Raw genomic sequence first — 22,494 nt, 5'->3', positions numbered from 1 at the left:
CATTTAAAATAATGCTAAATGTAAATTCAAAAATTATTTACCAGGGTATAAAGACTCGGCACCTACTGCTTGCTGAGTAGGGTTGTACACATTTCCGATACCAACACAATGGGTAATCTTCGTTGTTCTTCCTACAGGAGGTACAGCTGGCATCTCATGAATTCTAAAACCACCAATTACCTCTCTGGTTGAGCCAGTTAATGTCCAGTTAAAGACAACTGCTGTGGGACTAAATGGTGATGCTTGTTCCATAGTTAAATTTCCTTTTAAACCTTGTGAATTGATCATAGCTCTGAAAATAAAACAAAAATATATAATACAATGTCAAACACCATTCCTCACAAATTATCAGCATAATAACAATGGGAGGCAATATAGTAATTTACGGTTATATTATTAAGAAAAATAATTAAGTACTAATAATAAACTACTAGTTACTTATTAATCTTTAAAGTAACAGTAACTTATGCTCAAATTCAGTAGATTAACAACTTAACAGTCCGTATGTCATGCAATAAAAAACTTTTGTTATTGTTGAAAATTAACTTGAATCCCGACTGCCAAGCAGGAATATATAAGGAATTATTGTTATACCACTCCAAACACTAAATATTTTTTATGTCACAAGCATTTCTTTAATTAAACAGTCAGCTGTACGTTTTTTAAGTGTTTGTTATGTTGAGATTTAAAATGATTTTTGTATGAGCAATAAGTTGTTATTTTAGAATATTATGTGAAAACTGTTATATGTCAACAAAATTAATTGTTTTGGCATATTTTTCCTGACACTTGTGTGCTGAATTAGTGGAGTATATCTGCTAAATTGCTTTTGTAAAAATAGTATGGTAGGAAATAATTTCCTCTCTGAATGTTCTTCAGTATTAATCTTGGATGTTATCATGATTAAAGGTAACAACATTAAAAATAAACTGCTCCAGTTTGCTGGAAAATCATTGTGTAAATCTATCTTTTCAGTACAGGATTCCTAAAATAACAGTTATAAGAGCAACATGATGCGTGATATTATGATCTTAAAATATTGGTGTAGTTCAAGAATTTAAAGAATTAAATAAAGCTAAACAGATTAATCACTATAAGTGATTTCACTTGTTTAAAAGTATGCTATGATATTGGATAATGTCTATTTCAGTGATAAAGTGTGGTTACACTATGCGATTACGTTAAAACTAATAACTGTGATAACATAAAATAACAACATAACTGAGTTTGAAACAGTACACATCCTCACCTATTTCAAAACTGTGTTACAATAGGGAAAAGAGTAGTGTTTGGTATGCCACTCTTTGTAAATTAAAATCATTACCAACTTTTTTTAAACAATACTGTAAATATGCATGTTTTACCAAGGCATTAAAATGACATTTAGTTGCTCTTTTGGAGGCTGAAGATAGGTAGTGTTACCTACAAAAAGATAGGGCCATAGCATATACAAAAGCTGAAACCATGAATTTTTTCAAGATCAGCTAATTTAAAAGGATTATTACCACTCCGGTCTCCTGATCTGTGACCTAGCATCCTTTAGGCTAATCTGCTTGGTCGATTATTTAAATAAACTTTTCAAAAGGGTTCGGTTAACAGGTATAATAAAGAGTTGGAAGCAACAGGTGGTCTTAGCAACCTCCAGTTCAGCTTCCGTAATAGCAGGTCTATTACTATTACTATTACTATTAATGCCAAATCTAGAGTCATGACCACTGTCCAGGAGGCTAGATCAGGCTTAAGGCATGCATGTTTGATACTGGCTGTTATTTTGTTTGATGTGAAAACATTTAACAGTATACCATGGAATATGAATTTCCAGGCATTGAAGAGTAGTAAGTCAGTCCTTACCTGAGAAGGATTATTCAGTCTTATCTCTCTCTAAGTTTGGCAAAAGGGTTCTGCTAAGGGAGAAATTTGGATCAGGATAAGTTTCAGTATTCCACAGGCATGGTAATAGGGCTAAAACTGCAGAATGTTGCATATGATGAATGCTTTCTGCGGGGGCATCAAAGCTGAAAAAATGGTTGCTGTCATTGGTCGGATAATAACCAACATCAGGGATCCTCACTTATTGAAACAGAGATTCTTGCTGGGTGCTCTTTTAAGTTTTGTATGGAGCACCAATCTGGTTCGATCTCCTAGACTGAAGAGAAAGGAATGTACAGGGAGGGGGTAAGGCGGATGTGAAGACATCAGTTGTCCACAGGTGGCAGGATATGGAATCATTCAACAAAAGGCAAATGGATCTACAGACTGATCTCTGACCTTTAGAGATGGCTGTGCTGAAAACATGGGGAACTGAGGTACAAATTGACCCAGTTCCTTATCAGTCAAAAGTGTTTTAAGACATATGTGTACATGGTATTCATATGTGTTTGGTTCCTGCAACAGAGAGTCGCATGTGGGAAAGAATTTGGCATGTTTAGTCCAGAGAACATTATTGGGACTATCCTTCAGACCGAATGGTTATGGCATGCCATATCCACAGTGTTGATTAAGATCATCTGAACAAAGATGATGGAAGAAGTCCAGAGGGTAACTAATTCCTTCCATGTCTTCCTTGGGGCAGGTCTCCAGCTCTGATCAAGGTAAAAAGAGAACAACTGCAGGACCCAATCAGTTTGAGGTATGGGGCCAGCAATTGGGGTGTGGATGGATATAAGACATATGAGATGCTGTGATAATACTGCAAGGTGGGCCCACAAGGGACAGTCTCACACAACCATGGGGTTCGAGATCACATACTACCCATAAAAGTTTTCCTCTCCACCAATGAAAAAAAGTCTCCTGATCTCACATTACCATTTTTAATTATTCATTGTCCCACTGAATAACTGAAGACAAAATAAAAAACGTAACTGAAAAGATTACAGGAGCTTCACTATTAATTGATCAATAAATAATGAGTATTGTCTGGAGATAGCTGGTGAACTTTTCAACAATTAATAATTCTGTGCCAAAACTCTAAAAAAATAAATAATATCTGTTAAAATTAATACACATTTCATTATTTATTGATTTCAGTATTTTTTTGAGTTGCATGACTTTTGTACCACTCTGAATAGTATTATTAAAACAGTAGTAGTAGTAGTATTTTAGAATAGTTGAGTATATTAAAATATTAGTATAAATTAAAACAGCTGAGCAGAGTTGACAGCTAACATAAAACAAAACCAGTTTTCAAATACAGCACGGTCTCTGCAGTACATATCTTAAAATCATATCATTAGTAGTAGAAGCTACGTGTTCTTCCATCACTATTTTTCTAAAGAGAGAAAATAAAAACAAATAAATGCCTAACTAAATCAAATAGAACATTAAGTATAACAGTGTTAACTAAATAATAAATCTCAATGATAATCGAACATCACAACAAAAAATTCAACAATGTTAACAAATAAATAACGTGATGTTGTATAAGCAATAATTTAACTTCTTGGCAAAGTGTTCCACGCTATGTAATATCTCCAGAGCAATGTAATCATCTTGGCAACAGCATATGTTAATGTTGATCCTGTTTACAGAATTGTAGATTATTAACTGTCAATTAGCAAAGAATGGCAAATTAATATTTACCCACCAATCTTAATTGTCAATAGCATTCTAGTTTTAATACTTCTTTTACAAAACAAGTTTACATGGTTTTATAAATGAAAATTTACATATTGTTCAACAGAAATGATTATTACATTAAGATCTGAGTGAATCTTTTAAACATAATTATGCTTCCAGTGAAAAAAATTATGAGAGAATGAGTTTTTTTTAAGTAGTTAATATATAGTAAATTATCTAGTTAATTAAAACATTCTTGTTTCTATATATAAAAGTTTTTATTGCTAACCAAGAAAATGAAATTGAAAGTTTGTCTGTAAATACAAGGTGTGATTAGAAAGTTTTAAGACTGGGCCTGTAATTTCAAAATGGCAGTTCTTATAGGCTATTGTGATGGATCTCTTTCAAAGTAGTCCCATTCTGACTAAACATATCAATACCATTGGTGTTTCCATTTTTGGAAGTATTCCTGTAAATATTTTTTCTTAAGAGTGTTAAGAACCTTCTTCATATTTGCCTGGATGTCTTCAATTGAATCAAAACCAAAAATTCCTCGAATGAAAACGCATGATGAGCCAGTGCACTACCGTGGACACAAATCTTGTCTCCCAGAGTGCAGGCCTTTTCTTCCAAAAATTTTTGCACAAATGCTGAAGGACTTTTATAGCATTCCTGGTTGACTGTCTGCTCCTTCAGGGGAAAATTCATGATGCACGATACCCATACAATCAAAGAAAACAACCAACATTGTCTTCACATTTGACCAACTTTGTCATGCTTTTTTCAGTCATGGCAAACTTGGACCCTTCCACTCCAATGATTGTTTCTTGTTTTTTGGGTCATATCCATAAATCCATGATATGTCATCTGCAATTGTCCTATTTAACAAATCTGGGTTAGTTTCAGCCCAATTAATCAGTTCTTCACATGCTTCAAATTGGTGCTGTTTCTGCTGGTCTGACAACAATCTCAGAATGAATTTTGTGGTCACTCAATGCTTGTTCAAATCTTCAGTTAAAATTGACTGAACCGCGTAGAAACTTAAATTGAGTTCATCAGCCAGTAATGATATCAATTCTAAAGAAAACTAGTACCAGTAAGTTTAATAGCCCATGCTACTAAAGTATTGTTTACAAGCCTCTAAATTGGAAGCTGGTAAGAATAATGGAAGAGAATGCAGGAGACTAACAATTTGGCTTCAGAAAAAATGGAAATGAAGAGTAGATGGTATTGGGCTACTAAGAATGATTGAGAGAGATTTTTTAGAGAGAGAGGAAAGGAATAAGTTTGTGTTTCATAGATTTAGAGAAGGTGTCAAATGGTGAAGTGGTGTCAAATGAAGAAGGTTGGAAAAAATGATGGACTCAAAGAGAAAATATGGAATGGAAACCAGACAATTAATTAAAGAATTATACATGAGACAAACAGTAACTAAGAATATCAAGGTTTAGGCAAGGATACTGCTGTCTCTCTCTGACACTGTTCAACATTTACAATGAAGATATGATAATGAATTTATTAGAAGAAAAAGAAGAAATAGTTGTAGGTGGCTGAAAAAATATGATGCATAAGGTTTGCTGATGATATGTAATTCTACCTGATGTCACAAATGATCTTTTCAAACACTGCTAACAGTCTTGAAAGAAGCAATGAAAGATTATGGAATGAAAATAAATATATGAGACACTAAAGTAATACAATTAAAAAAATAAAAGTATTTAGTGGTAAGGACAAGTAAAGGAAGAAAAGAAAAAGTAAAAATTACAGATGTTTAGGGACTATGGTAACAAGACTGGAAGAGTCCAAAGAAATAAAAGTAAGGACAGGAAAAGCAAAGGAAGCTTTCAGTAAGAAGAAGAAATTACTACGTTGTAAAAGTTTGGACTTAGAATTAAGGAGAAGTTAGTCAAATACTATGTAAGGAATGTTTTGTTGTATAGAAGTGAAACATGGATAACGAAAAAGAGGGAGGGGCTGGATTAAGGATTTTGAGGTATGAATATGAAGAAAATGGATAGAAAAAGTGAGGAATGCGAAAGTAATAAATAGGATTAAAGAAGAAAGATCACTTATGCAGGAAATACAAAAAAGCAAAGGAAACTGGTTAAAGGGAGTGGAATCTTGACAAATGCACTGGAAGGGTCAATAGAAGAAAGAATGAATTAATAGATGATGTGAAGATTGAAAACTACAAGTGACAGAAATGGATGGAGACAGCAATGGTATAAGGCACCTGCAGCCAGGCAGAACATCAGATCATCATGATCTGTATGTTAAGGTACATTCGCAAAAACCAAAACGATGTTGCACAGTCTAGCTGTGATGTCAATCAATCAGTGTAGATTGCACTGCATTAAATTAACTGACTTCCAGTGCCTAAGATACTGGAAAGTAGAAGAATATAACAAAGCCAACTTTCTATTCTCCTACTAAACACTACTTTTAATACCCTTATTATTATTATTTATTTTATCCATTATTTACAGTTCAATATAAAAGTCACCATCAAATACAAAAAAATTCCAAGGTAATATATAAAATATTATTATTATAATATCTGTATTTAAAGACAGTCACAAATTCTCAAACATAGTGATTAACGTACATAGTACGTTTTTCCTATAAAATAAGTTAATTTTCCCCCCATTATCATAAATAATCAGTAATAATACAGAAATCTACACTGAGCTTCTGAGGTAGTTCGTCTACAGGTTGATTGCTCCCTCCTCCTTCAAAGCTTTCTCTTTTCATTATTTTTCTCATTACATTATTTAATTATTATTTTATTTCATTATTTTTCTTATTACATTATTTAATTATTATTTTATTTCATTATTTTTCTCTGTAACTTACAGAGGTGACACTAATACTGAGATCTTGTCTAGGAACAGCTTTTTATTAGAAGAGATCCCCTAAGGTTTTGTTAATATTAATATTCAATTATCGCAATAGCATAACATCAGGTGTCTGCTACTCTTCTAAGACTCTCATCAATCTAAATGCAATATGTAAAAACGAATAATTAAAAAAAAAATCACTTACAAAATCATTCTACAACCAAGAATAAGATGAACGATTTAAACTGAGCATTAAAATCTTTAATTCTGCATTAGTTACATATGTCACGTGGCATTAACATAAAATCACATCTAAACATGTGCATGATGTGAAGCAAATTTTAACTTGAATTAAGATGTCTAACCGCTACTCCCTACAGAGTTTAATAAACATTACTGCATTTTCAGGTTATAAATATAATTAATTTTAAGACAAAGACAAGGTTTCAAAATGTCAAAGAAAAGCACAATACTAATAAGTTTTTATTACTTTAAATGCTTACATTTATCATTATTATAATTTTTGCAAAAATAGTAAAAAGATTACATATATATATATATATATATAATATATACACTTAATATACTTTAAGTATGGAAACAGATTTATACTGTATATCTGAGAGATATTTGGAAACAGAAAGAAATGGGGTTCTACATAATTAAAAAGATCTGCATTGTGGTGGGATTTTAATTTTTATCTGCCATCTTGGATCCACCATATTGAATCAAATTTAATTTTTTTTAAATAGGAAGATGGACATGTGACACATGATTTTGATTTAAATTTTTACAAGAAAAATAATGGTGAAAAATCTTTTTCTTTTAATGCCTTTATAATTGAGTTACAAGCATTCAAAGTTGCAATGATGGAAAAATCGTGTTAACAAAAAAAAATAAATCGAGGCGAGATGCGCTGCATGAACAATTTTACATTCATAATACATATAATGAACTTTAAACAGTGCTATATTATTGATAATAATAAACAATAACTAATAATTAACAATACAATAAATTAAATGGCTATATCAACTGATATTATTTACTTTAAATATTGCAATATTTAATTTAAAGCTTTAAATAGTTGTTTTCGATCGTAAATTACTAATGAAATAAATTTTGAACACATACCACTGTACAATAAATGTTCAAAATGCTTCCCCTCATAACCTCAAGTAATATCTGTTTATAACTTGTTGTATCATGTCTGGTGGTACATAAGCAGATTCGTCAATTATTCTTCTTTTCAATTTATAAATGTCTGTAGGTTTTGTTTTATAAATATCATGTTTCAAAAATGTAATCCAGAGGAGACAAGACCGGGCAGGCCATTCTACAGCTGCTCTATGACCTATCCAGCAATTTGGAAAGTGTTCATTTAAAATTTTCCATGCCCTTAGATAATAATGAGGTGGTGCCCCATCTTGCTGAAACCATACGATATTAATTCTTGTCCAACATTTTCCCAGATATTTGATAAAATCCTAATTGACTAACAAGTGGTAGTAAGCATCTCCTGTAAGATTGTCATCTAAAATAAAAGGCCCTACAATAAAATAATCAATGATTACCGCCCAAATGTTCACTTCCTCAGAAAGTGAGGGTCCTGTGTATGAGCTTCTAACATCCATTCGGGATTATTACTGCTCCAATATCGACAGCTTTACTTATTCACATTGCCATTTAACATAAAAGTTGCTTCATCAATAAATATTATTACTGAAATAGAAAAATTTGCATCGGTCTAATTATATTATAATATCACTATAATATCATTATAATATCACAATATTCAACTCGGCAGTCAAAATCATCTTCTGTAATTTCTTTCACCAGGTGTAGCTTATAAGGGTAAAATCTATTTGTTTTAAGAATTTTTTGAACTGCAAAATAACTGACGTCATGTTGGAAAACAGCTTTCTGAATCTATGAATGAGGGTCCTCAACAAAGATCTGCAATACATCTAATGAGTTTGCATCAATTGTGATAGTTCTTGGTCTATCAGGGCAAGGCCAATTCTTCACACTACCAGTTTCTTCAAATTGCTGTACTCTCTTGATTACAGTTGATTACTTATTTGTTCTCTGTTTGGAAATCTATCATTAAATAAATCACATACCTCTTGTAAAGGCTGAACTCGGTCAACATACCCATACATTATCAACAGAGTTATTCTTTTGGTTTCACTTAAAGAAGGCATTATTATTTGAAGATTTAATAATTAATAAAGTTTAAATAAATGAAAAAGGAAACTAATAATAAAACTTTCACCAAAAAAACAAATTTGAACCACTAGGCCTACAACTTAATTTTTACTAGCACTATCAAATTTTACCATTACAAGTATGTTAACTAAGAAGATGAAATGAAGAGATAAGTTGCATTGTTTCAACATAATACAAACTACATTGTAGTAAATTAACAGCTGATATACTCAACTAAATTTGTAATATATTTTTTAAGTAAGTACTTCCAGCTGATTTGTTTCATTTACTATAAGTAAGAAATATCAGCTGATATTAACACTTGAAGTTAATTTTTATTTAGAAAATAATATCAGTTGATACAGCTATTTAATTTGTTATCTTGTAATATATTAGTTGTTGTTAATTATTATCATCAAAATTATAGTACTGTTTAAATTTTGTTATTGTATGCATTATGAATATAAAAAGCAATAAAACTGTTTATACAGCTCGTTTTACCTCGTTTTAATGTTATCACAATTTTACTGTCCTTGCAAATTTGAATGCTTATGACTCGATAAAGAAGGCATTAACAGAAAAACAGGTATCACCACTGTTTTTTTTGTAAAATTTTAAATCAAAATCATGTCTCATATGACATTATTTAACCTTCCTGTTTAAAAAAAATTAAGTTTGGTTCAATATGGTGGATCCAAGATGGCGGATAAAAATTAAAAACCCAACATAAAGCAGATTTTTTTAAGTATGTAGAACCCCATTCAAATACATCTCAGATATGCAGTATAAAGCTTGTTCCCATACTTAAATATCACCTAGTATATATAAATACAAGGTCTGTTTAAGAAATAAGTATGACTGTTTGAATTGCTCAAGTCCAATTGGTTCCAGTCAAATCCGCTTGACGTTACCATGTTCGTACAGATCAGCTGATTACAATACAGTTTTTTGATTGCAAATATCATTATAGGTTACTTAGCTACGTGGTTGTTTGTGAAGTGTTTTTTAATTTGGCAGATTTTAGAATGAGTGACTTGAACGAGCAAAGAGTTGCTGTGAATTTTTGTGTTAAACTCGGGAAATCTGCAAGTGAAACTTTTGATATGCTCAAGACGGCCTACGGCGACGTTGCTATGAAGCGTGACATGTTTTAAGTGGCATGGGCGTTTTAAAGATGGTTGTTAGTAGATTGAAGATGATGAGCCTTGATGTCCTTCCATGTCAACTGACGACTAAACGTATACAAAATCAACACCCTGGTTCGACCAAATTGACGTCTGACCATCAGAGAGCTTGCTGAAGAGTATGGGATATCAGTTGGAACATGTTACAAGATTTTGACCGAAACACTGAAGATGCACCGCGTTGCTGCAAAATTTATTCCACGCCTGATGACAGACGACCAAAAAGCCCATCGCTTCCAGGCTTGTCAAGAATTGCTTGAACGTTCAGAAGAAGATGAAAAGTTCTTGTTAAGGATCATAACAGGTGATGAATTTGGGTGATCAAAACAAAGGTTCAATCGTTTCAATGGGTGGGTGAAACATCTCCCAGACCAAAAAAAAGCTCGCCAAGTTCGTTCCAATGTGAAGGTGATGTTAACAGTTTTTTTTTTATGCTCAGGGCATAGTCCACCATGAGTACATCCCCAAGGCTCCACAGTGAACCAGACTTACTACATTGAAGTTCTCAAAAGTCTGTGGGATGCTATCCAGTGGAAAAGGCCAGAAATGTGGAAGAGTGGTGACTGGTTTTTTCATCACAACAACGCTCCAGCCCATTCAGAACTCGTGAGTTTTTGGCCAAACACTCAATCACTGTTCTTCCCCACCCACCCTACTCACCTGACCTCGCTCCTTGTGACTTCTTTTTTTTACCCAAACTCAAAAGACCTTTGAAAGGAAGAAGATTTGAGATGATTACCGAGATTGAGGCAAATGCGATGAAGGAACTGAAGAAGTCACAAAAGAAGCGTTCCAGAACTGTTTCCAAAAGTGGAAACACCATTAGGATAAGTGTGTGTGTTGGGAGGAGAGTACTTTGAAGGGGACCCAGACAAGTAACTTCTAAATAAAGTATATTTTGTTTTATGACGTTAGTCTTTTTTTTCAAAAAACGTATTTTTTGAACAGACCACTTTTAGGGTTGGGAAAAAAGTTTCTTTATACTTTAATACAAAAGTAAAGTTTTTTTTATATTTCAAATAAAGTAGATTAAATCAAATATGTGACTCTTTGATTAACCACGTTTTGCCACGTTTGAGGAAAAATCATAGTCCCATGCACTGTGGAGCTTCTGTTTACTGGATGAAAAACTATGATAAGTGATTTTCTCAGTGGTTTTATGAAGTCAACGTTTCACTGTTGAAGAGAGTTCTGTAGAGTCCAAAACAAATAGTAGTCTGATCATGCAAAGTCATAACTATATGGAGGATGCATCAAAACTTCCCAGCCACGCTCTCTCAATTTTTGGCAGGTCACAAAAAATGTGTGGGGCTGGTATTGTCATGATGGAAGATGACACCTTTCCTACTAATGAATTCTGGTCAGTTAATTTTGACTGCTTGGCGTAATCTTTCCAGCTGTTGACAACTGATGTTACAATTAATCGTGTTACCAGGCAATAGCAGATTATAGTGAACAATTCCTTTCCATTCCCATCACACATACGGAATTTTTTTTTTTAATGTCAATTCTGGCTTTTCTAACATTTGTGAAGATTCACCTTGCTTTGATCAAAATGCTTTCTTTACATTACTGTTGTACGTGATTCATTTTTTATCGCCTGTAATGAGCCATTTCAAAAATGGTTTGTAACAATTTACCATTTTAGCAATAATTTGTGGATGGAAATTCAATCCATTAAATTTTTCATTGTTAAATCATGTGGCACCCAAACATTGAGTTTTTTGTGTCCAGCCTTCTTCAAATGGTTTAAAACTCTTCTGTAGTCAACCTACACCCATGTGCGCACGTGCGGACACACACAACTGAAACATAGAAGTAAAAAGCCTACCTCAGTAAAACTGGTTGCAACTGCGTTAGTCTGGAACATGCCAGGTATACTTCTGGATGGCGGTTATCAAAAATTACTAGGTACAGATTTCGTTGTTTATTATTCAGATCTGGAAGCAAAAGATCTGGGTCTCTAAACATCTCTTTTGCACCAACACTGACTGAACCCAAGCGATCTGACAATTCTCCTGATCCTTTAGAGTTAGGAGAATAAACCACTTGAAGAAAATCACAGTCCCTCCTTGATTTATCTGTGAAAGGGTTAAAAAAAGTCATAGTCATTTTTCACCTTTTTAAGTATAATAAACAGATATTATAATGAATAAGGACCACAGAAACTGTACAAATATAAAACTATAAAAATTGCATTAAAGAAATGGTCTAACTTTATTTATATCTGTAAAACAAATTTGTAATTAAATACAGAAATAGCAAATACTAAACTCAATCAGTTTCAACTAGTGCAGTATAACAAAGAAGAAACTATAATGTCTGAAGAAAATCTGTCAGGAACAGGTAAGCACTGTAATGTAAAAATTAAATAGGTGAAATTCAACATAAATAAAAATCTGCCACCTCTTTCTGCTTTCAATGACAGCCCAATCACTTCAAAGCTGATGTAATAGTACAGATTAATTGACAGAAAATTGGATTTATTATTTCTGCCATGAAATTGTGTAATAAAAGATTTAATTAAGATATTTGATAGCAACAACTTTGCTCAACAATTTTCGGTTACTTGGGAGTTTAGGCTATTTATGAGGAGAAAAATTAAAATCAGATAAAAGTACAAAAGAAAAAAATATATATTTGAGTGAAATGGTAAGCGAGATACACATCTAGGAAAATTAAAACAGAAAATCAATATTCTCTAATTAACATTTCACTAGAGAGAGTTTAATAGTAGAAATTTAGAACTAAAAATCTTAATGAAAATGTCTTTTCTAGGGCTAACACTTATCATGATTTCAATAATCATTAAAAGTTTCTTCAAAAGCAAAGTACAATTAATTATTAGCAATTTATCTTTTGATAATAGATGTGAGACTGTATATGGTAAAAATCCTATGAGTCATCCTCAAACCAACAATTCAGAAAAGCAATGTGTTAAGGCACCGTTGTATTTGTCATATCTAAATTAATCATAAAAAGCCTCTTCACAACAGTTATAGATACAGAAGTTAACTAACAAACTCCAACTCAACTTGACAAATGCATAGTAATATTATTACATAAACCACCTTTCTCCCTCTATGAATCATGAGCCCTTGCTGTTGGTGAGGGAGCTTGAGTACTCAGTGATACAGAGTAGCTGGACCGAAGGTGCAACCATATCGGAAAGGTATCTGTTGAGAGCCAGACTAAGGAATGTTTCCTGAAAGAGGGCAGCAGCTCTTTCAGTAGTTGTTAAGGGCGTAGGTCAGGACGACTTAACGGCCATGTCAACATCACTTAGTCCTCTGAGTACTGCGCAGCTGAAAGCAATGGAAAACTACAGCTACTTTTTTCCAAGAAAATGTAGGTCTCTGCAGTTTCATATAGCAATGATGAAGTGCCTTCCTTGGTAAAATATTACCTGGAGGTAAACTAGTCCCCCGTTCGCATCTCCGGGTGGGGACTACTAAGGAAGGGATCACCAGAAAATTAAAAAATAACATTCTATAAGTCGGGATATGGAATGTTAGAAGTCTAAAAAAGGTTGGTAGGATAGAAAATTTAAAGAGGGAAATGGATATGATAAATGTAGATGTAGTAGGAATTAGCGAGGTTTGGTGAGAAGAGGAAAACGACTTTTGGTCAGGTGACTTTTAGGTGATTAACTCAGCTTCAAATAATGGGCAGGCAGGAGTAGGTTTCATAATGAACAAGAAGATAGGGAAGAGAGTAGAGTATTTCAAAATGCATAGTGATAGAATCATTGCAATAAGGATAAAATTGAAACCTAAACCAACTACGATTGTTAACATCTATATGCTTACAAGCACCCATGATGACGATAAGGTAGAGTGTGTATACAAAGAAATTGATGAAGTAATTAAACACATAAAAGGAGATAAAAATTTAATATTAGTTGGAGATTGGAATGCAAGCATTGGAAAAGGCAAAGAAGGAAATATAGTGGGTGAATACAGACTGGGCAAAAGGAATAAAAGAGGGGACCGACTTATAGAGTTTTGCACGAAGTACAATTTAGTAATTGCCAACATCCAGTTTAAGAATCGTAATATAAGAATATACACATGGAAGAAGCCAAGCGATACTGCAAGTTATCAGATAGATTATATCATGGTTAAGCAAAGATTTAGAAATCAACACGTCTACTGCAAAACTTACCCTGGAGCAGGTATTAATAGCAACCATAATTTAGTGATAATGAAATGTAGACTGGGGTTTAAAAACCTGAAGAAAAGGTGTCAGATAAATCGGTGGAATTTAGAGAAGCTTGATGAAGAGAAGGTAAAGAAGATTTTTGAGGAGGGCATCGCAAAAGGTCTGAGTAAAAAAGAAGTAGAAAATGTAGAAGCAGAATGGGAGAAAAAATAATAGTATTTTTTTTTTTTTTATCAGAAGTAGAAATTATGACAATGTTGATATATAAAATTTTCAGTAGCCAAGTGATTTGTAAATCTATATTTAGTCGAAATACATTTGCATGTACTTTCACAATGATAGGATGTATGGTAAAAAAGATAATTATACACTCTCATACCTGATTCTGAATCCAGTATATCAGTGGTGAATATTTTCCAGTGGTGCTGTGTTGTAGGAGTCCTTGGCTTAGTGTGGTAAAGATCTGTGTATATAAGAGCATCAGTGCCTTCAATCTTTGTACTGCCAACCCACTGAAAATAAACTGAGCCGGCCACTGGACCATTGAACCTTGCTTCAGCAACTTTGAGGTTTGTACTACCAGCTGGCTGTTTATAACAGAAAAAATTTATCAGTAAATTTTTGAACAATGATTTAACAGTTGAAAAAGTAAAAAAAGAAATCCATCCAAGTAACAGTAATTAAGAATAAATAAAAACGATTTGATAATACATCATCTTCGATATGGGTGCACTTTTTCAATCTTTCCCTTCTCAAATTTTTAATACCTATTTATTTGTACTGCAAGATGTATTCACACTTTATAAAAGGAGAACAGAAATTAATATTATCTTACCAATGTAACTGATTTTTTTTTGTTTTATATTTGAAGAACATTATTTTGGATGTTTCTATATTCTGATATGCACAATAAGGGCTAGAATCCCACTCATTTGGTTGAAAAATGGCTCATTTCTTTAGATGTATTAACTATTTTAATGAGAATAGTCTCAACAGTCTGACACCAGTTTATGGCATCTTATCCATGGCCGTCATCTACTTTAAGATTATTTGTACTCAATTCAACACATCCAAAAATTATAAAAATCAAATGTATTTATAAACCTTTTAGAAATGGTGAAACATAAAACCTTAATCAAACATAAAATGATGCTTTCTATCATCAGTTATAGGATATTATAAATGTTAATCCAGACCTTCTAAACAATCTTTTGAAGAGAGATGAGACTCATCTCTACCTTTGGGCTTCATCAATAAGCAAAACTTTCTTTACTAGTCAAATGTAAATTCTCAAAGAATAAATGAAAGCTGCTCCATAATGTCAGTGACATTAGTGTGCCATTTCATCATCAGGTATTATACGGCTGAGTATTATCAGGGATATTACTCAAAAATTTAGAAAATTCAGTGGACAAGTAGGATAGGGATGGATTGCTGGACTAGGGACTGGCTTCTTGCTATATACATTGTCCAGTTGCTGTATACTACCTCTGCACTATTAGCAGCACCAATACTATTTTGGATACACATATAGAAAATAATGTGCAACTATGTATTTGTGTTTTCTAAACTTTGATGAGTAATAACAATGACACTTCAAAAAATATCCAACCATACTTTTTTTAAAAGATTTTGAATGAAAGTGCAATAAAACGTGGTGGCACATACCACTAGTACCTATTGGGCATGCATGATTTTTGCAACTCAAAGTGCGTGAATTATCCAACAGTCAATATGTATTAGTGTAACAGGTCCTTGATGCATTTCCTTTTTAAGTGTAATGATAGAACATGTTGAGCAGTATTTCTAATATCAACTTTGCTGATAATTAAAGCAAAATTATTTTTAAGATTAAGCAAGTTTTTGGGAATAAAGCTACGGGATTTACAGAAATTAAAGTGGTATAACTGTTTTCAAAGTGGGCAAAATCTAAACTTCAATTGAGAATGACCATCATACTAGACATCTAGCTAAAAAGCCAAATATCATACAACCTACACAGTTTGAAAGAAAACTTATTGGCTGACATCTGAGAAATTACTAATGATATCGGGATTGTGATGATTTCATATTCGTGATTTTAGTAAACATGCATAGAGGGGCTGGAAATTTGTGCCAAAACTACCTCTGCTTGAACTGAAAGAGATTTTTATGTTGCAGATGATACATTGGAGTGTATCAACAGTAATCCTAACCTCCTTAAAACTTTGATTATTGATAATGAATCTTGTGAGTAAGGGCAAGATCCAGAAACCAAAGCTCAGTCATTGCAGTGGAAATTAATGTTATCCTGAAGGCTGAAGAAAGGATGATAATTGAACCAAAATGAAAGGATTTTGTTGTTCTTTTTTTACTAACTGTGGGATTGTGTATTACAAATACATACTAGAAGGCCAGATAATCAATAATATAATTGTTGATAATAATCAATAATGTTTGGAGATTCTGTGTCATTTCTGTACTAAGTATGGAGCAAAAGGCCAGTTCTGTAGGGAACATACAAGTAGCAAGTTGCATCACAATAATACAGCCACCCATTTATCATGTCTGATCCAACATTCCTTGGTCAAACATGGCATTCCTCAGACTTGCAAAGCTCATTACTCACCAGTCACCAATGCTCCTTGTGATTTCCGACTTTTCCCTGCACTGAAGATTCCGCTGGGAGGGTTCCAATTTGACAGCCAGAAAAACATAATGATAAACACAACACAAATGGCAGCCATCAGGTAAGCTACTTTTTGTAATGACATGGTCAAATATTTTATGAACAGATAATATATATATATATATATATATATATATATATAGAGAGAGAGAGAGAGAGAGAGAGAGAGAGAGAGAGAGGTGGAGAAAAATCTGTTGCTTCAAATCTATAAAACAGATCGTTCAATTTGTCAATCTATGTTTCATCAAGGATCAAGATCTTACAGTCAAATATTTTTAATTCTGTTTTTGCATCTTATGTATTTGTAAAGCATGATTTTAGGTGATGAAAAATGTTATAATGGAAATTTTATGAGAAACACAAAAGTAAGTAAAAAAAGAATATAGATATAAATATACCAAGAAGGAAAAAGTCAACTATGAAAGAGAAACAAACTATTTGAGCACATCTCTAAATGGTTAGATCCATTAAGATGTTTCAGGTCTATTAAGATTTATTTTTGGACTTGGAAGTTTTTACTTAAAAGCTAAATACAAAAAATAATGTATGTATTAATTATTATTGTTTTTTTAAAAAGTTTTTTACTTTTTTATTGTATCACTTTATTTTTTATTCTTTATTTATTTTGAGAGTTAGTCTAGATAATTCTTGCTCGGTGTAACCAAGCATGAGAGGATCAGTTAACACAGAACCGTTTTCCTCCAAGAGAAGAGTGTTTAAAATTTATTTACCAACTACCATAAAATTTAAGTAAATTATGTAGTTAATCAAATACCATACTATACAGATAAAAAAATGGTGTTCAAGAAAGAAGGAATTTTCAACATGGAAAGTGTGCAAATTCCAAAAATATGACTGAATACTCTAAAAATGATAATACAAGTGAAATTATGATGAATAATTTTCACAACCATGCAAAAAGATACCATATTAATAAAATGAGAATTAATTTTACTGATACCCCAAATAAAAATACCAGAATAAAAATATAAAATAACCCCAATAAAAATACTACTCTCCGGAAATAAATCAATTACATACATACAGTATTGTCATATCCATGCTTAATTCTGCTATTATCATGGCAGAATAGTCACTTTACAACCTACACATAGAGCACTGTGTGACTGCTTCTCCATGAACTTGGCTCAAGCAAGTGTAACATCAAAAACAGCTTAATTGAGTTATTTAAAAATAAAATATTAAATGACATGAGCTGCCTTCCATGAGATGTTTCCTGGAAAATAATAATTAAACAGGGAATTTATCATACTTTCAGAGATATCAAGACATTAACACAAACACGTAATCCTTTCTATTGAATTCATGAGTTTTTTTTACCTCTTTTCGCTTCAAAAGATTTTGTGCAAGTATAGCCCATTAGTTTTGATAAGTTGTTAAATAATACATAATTAAGTTTTTTGTAAAATCTCCATTTCTGATGAATTTGTTCTTCAATAAAATAATGTAGTAAAATATATGTGTAAATATCAGTGTAAAATATATGAAAAAAGGTGAAGATTACTAACATTAGATGTGTTATATAATAAATAGCCTCATATTATTTCTTGATTGATCAAAAATATTATACCAGAAAAAAGAATGATTATTTTTGAAGTATAAAACATTCCTTTTTATATCATGGTGTGAGAGAAGATTCCACTAGACTACTCTAAAGTAATTTTTTTCTAATTTACGTTCAGCAACTATCTAAAAAGTAAAATCATGTGAAGAGGCTTCAAAACTTATACTGATTAGTATTTATACTTATTCTATTAGAGAGTAACTAAGAGGATTAGCTTTACCGTAAGTGTAGCACAAGCTCTAAGACCCGAAGAACTCTTTAAGAGAAGACTACGTCCCCATAAACCATGGGGACCAACTAGAGGTATCACATCAATAGATCCTGATAAATCAGCACTTGTATTTACAGTCAACGGCCCAACTACAGAATCCAGAGTCACAAGACTGAAACAAACAATAAAATAAAACAAAAAATTTTTAAACATATTCTAAAAACAAAAAAAAAATTGTATTTCTCAAAGATAGACTGAACAATAAGATTGTCAACATTAAAATACAATCCTGCAAATGCTTCATACTTGATAATCATTTTCAATCAATACAAAGACAAAAGAAATTGTACTGTACAAATTTAACAACGTTTTTTTAATTTCAGAATTTAATTTCTTTAAATTTTATTCAAAAGTATAGAAACAACATCCATAAGCTCCTCCAGGATGTAGCCATATCACGAAAAACATTTTTCATTAACCTTCTTCTTGGAACAGCAGGTCTCATTTCGAAAACAATAAACCATGCAATAATGATGTGGTGAAAATATATGGAAGTGGAATATATTAACAGAAATTAAGATAGATAAGCTGTCATCATGCTACTATTGATGGCTATTTTTAGTTTAAACATTTTTCAATCTTTCAATTAGATCATCACAAAAGTTATTTTACTTATATATTTTAAGTTATTTTTAAAGTAAAATAACCTCCTCTTTTAATGAAGAAGGTAACATCAATCATAATCCAATCTCAGTTTATTAAATAAATAAAAGTGGAAAAGGGCATAATTCTGTGTTATTCAATCAGTTACTTTTATTGAATTTGTAAAGAAGTATATTATGTGTAAGAACATAAATTTCTAACTTTGGTAAGAATGGTCTTTCTATATCAACATTATTTTGGTTAATACATATTTCAAATTACTTAATTTCTGCCAACTTTTAATAACAAATCAATCTATTTAACATTGATAATGCATACCTCATTTCTTATCTGAAGCCAAATAACTTACTTTTAAAACTACAAACATTTTGTTAAAAACTACAGATTTAGTTGATAATAGTGTACTATCAATAAAAGGATAAATAGAACAGGGGTTTCAAAGTGACCTAATAAATAAAATGTTATTCTTCCTGTATTTTAATAATACAGGAATAAAATCAGTAAACTGAATTTAAATTAATAAACAAGCATTAACAGAAGTTTTATACTACAATATCAGTTAAAAAAATATAATAAAACAAAGTACTTACAGTTTTCCTAAATTTTTATCGTCACATCTATCCTTTATTTGTGTATAGTCGACTGGAAATTGCTGAACTGTCCACCCCCATGATAACTGTGTATCATCTGCACTAGCATAAGTGACAAGATCTGTATGTATATAGACAGTCTCATTACCTCTGTCTTGAATAAAGATAATTTCACCTTCCAATCCATTTTCTGAAAATCTAGCTGATAAATGAAGACTATGAACAAAAGTGGCTACACAAAGTGTCAAAATGAATGCTGTAAAAAACAAATAAGATGTAAAATAGTAAATAAATTAATTTATAAAAACTACATAAACTAAGATATAATAATGTTCCAGTCATACTAATTAAAAGTTTATTTGTATCAGTTAGTGAGTACAAATAAACTATTTTTTAATTCTGTTGTTGATTAATATATTTTTAAATGGTAACAATTCAATTGATAGAGATAACGGCTAGACAATTCAGAGCAGCAGATTATTTCCAAACAATTGTTTTCTTCCTTTGAATTGGTAACCTCATTATTGCCTTAAAATAATTTTTATGAATAACAGAAATAGATATTAGAATGATGTATATTTTTTGCTCATAAGAAAAAACAAATAATTTATTCTACATTACATCAAACTTTCTTCTTGAGAGATTAAATCCCATAAACACGTCTAGGTTGAGCAATTGACAAAATTAGCTCTTTACCTATTAATGTAAAAAATTTACACATAGTGAGTACGAGAAGGAGAAATTTGTTACATCAGCATATGTATAGCAGATATTAGAGAACTGAAAACAACATTTTTCTTCTGTCATAAATGGCATATATTTCTAACCTTCAAAGTTTATCAAAGTTATAATAAAATATTATTTATTAAATAAATAAGCATATGTTTGTAACTTAAGAGTCTTAAAACAGATTTTCGATAAAAATGTACAGTTTCAGAATATAAAATAAATGTTTGTGTCTATTTTATTTTAGTTACCTCCTGGGATAAGCATTGAATCCTTCTAAAATTATAACACAACGTGGCAAAAACGAAGTAAATATTCCATTATTTACTAAAACGACATAAGCTGTAAGTAATGAGAACCAGCATTGACAAACGCGTTAAAATCTCCGGATTCAGTCCATTCAAATCAGCGTGCAAAACAAACAGGTGGTTGATAAAACAGCTGTCAATTGCTCAAAAACCAGTATAACCTATAAATACATGAAAAAGTAATTATCAGAAGGGATTTGTTTAACATCAACAATTAATCGCAATTAGCAGTGTTTAAGTAGATATATCCAAATTTCACAGAAATTATTCTGTCGAACGTAGCTATTTCTTATTACTTACTTCCAATTCTTTACGTGAAACATAGGATATGAGATCAGCTGATTTCTAAGCGAACTGGTTCAATGACGTTTTGCAACTGTTTAATGCCAGTCAGCTGTTCTCATCTTACTGAGTAATAAACAACAGTTATTTTACACTCTGTACGGTCTCTCATCCTTTGTTGAAAAGCGGTACCTTTTGGAAACGTTCCAATTCTTTTATATGAATTAAGAGAAGACGATTTGAAATTCTTAAAATATTTTCGAATATCCATTCCTACTTCCGATGAACTAAGGTCCGTCTTAGGAATGATGCAGCACATATAAATATGAATTCAGCGTGTATGAGTAATATTTCAGTAGTTTAGACTGAATCATTCTGTCACTCCACGTACAACTGCAATTATTGCACTATGCGTTTAATATTATACTGTAAGCTATCACTTTTCTGACACCGTAACTTGCCGATTGTAAGCAATTAAAAATTTTGTAGAGCCTTTGATGTTTAATAAGATAACATCATTTGTAATGCTTAACAAAATTATTCAGTTCAGTGAAAGAAAATATTTCAATCTATGTTGGAACAAAAAATAAAATGCCGTGAATACCGATTCTGAACTGACGAAGTTTTTAAAAGTACATTACATCATGTTTTAAAATCAGTGTTATTTTCGTTCCATATTCAGAAAAAATAATTCTTCATTGATTAAACGCATAAATATTATTTGATGACGTAAAGAATATTTAACAGTAATTAAGCGATTTCGGGAAGAGGATAAGTCAATTTATTATTTAGATGAAACTTAGGTTAATGCAGGGTATGTGCAGGAAAAGGTATGGATGGATAAAGAAATAAATAGGGCAAAAGATGCTTTTATGAAAGGTTTGTCAACTGGAGTGAAAACCCCGACTGTAAAAGGTGAACGATTAATAGTAACCCACGTTGGAAGTGAGAATGGGCTTTTGAACGGTGGTTTATGAGTATATCAGATCTTTCCAAGAGTATCATGATGAAATGAATGGTGACCATTTTATACAGTAGTTTAAAAAAGTGTGGAAATTATTGCTGAAGGATCCGACACAGTAACGGATAGTGCGCCGTACCATTGCCTGAAAACTGAAAAAATTCCAAACGCTTTGACCCGAAAATCGGAAATTGCCGAATGATTAAAATTGCGTATACCAAATACATGTTAAAACTTGAACTTTGAAAAATAGTAAAATCAGTTAAATAAAGTATCTAGTAGATGAATTCGCAAAATCAAAAAATTGTACGGTAGGCGTCTTCCTTCATACCATTGCAATTTTAACCCGATAGAATTGATATGGGCACAAGTGAAAGGCTATATTGGGAGTAATAACGGAACATTAAGTGATGTAAAACGTTTATTGATAGGTGTTAATAGAGTAGATGCATGTGCGTAGAAAAATTGCATTCAACATGTATTTAAAGAAAAAATAAGCGTGGTAAGGGAGCAGACAATTTGTGTGAAAATACTATTGAAGATATTGTGATAAAT

General features: G+C 31.8%; 1 protein-coding gene across 2 annotated transcripts in view; it reads right to left on the bottom strand.

The window, feature by feature from the left end:
- The window catches only part of Rsod (superoxide dismutase family protein Rsod), a 73,871-nt gene extending 52,754 nt beyond the window's left edge, over nt 1-21,117 (bottom strand). The window contains exons 1-7 of one of the 2 annotated variants that reach the window (XM_075381846.1): nt 20,997-21,117; nt 20,640-20,857; nt 19,663-19,918; nt 18,419-18,581; nt 14,325-14,532; nt 11,616-11,865; nt 42-292 (exon numbers count right to left, since the gene is read on the bottom strand). In XM_075381846.1, the coding sequence (XP_075237961.1) occupies nt 42-292; nt 11,616-11,865; nt 14,325-14,532; nt 18,419-18,581; nt 19,663-19,918; nt 20,640-20,655 (1,144 nt within the window). In that variant the 5' untranslated portion in view covers nt 20,656-20,857; nt 20,997-21,117. The other variant, XM_075381837.1, reaches the window with a different exon arrangement.
- Nucleotides 21,118-22,494: the final 1,377 nt, after the last annotated feature.

This window comes from Lycorma delicatula, chromosome 1 (assembly GCF_047948215.1).
Source record: "Lycorma delicatula isolate Av1 chromosome 1, ASM4794821v1, whole genome shotgun sequence".
NCBI lineage: Eukaryota > Metazoa > Arthropoda > Insecta > Hemiptera > Fulgoridae > Lycorma > Lycorma delicatula.
This window is presented reverse-complemented; position numbering and strand designations above follow the sequence as displayed.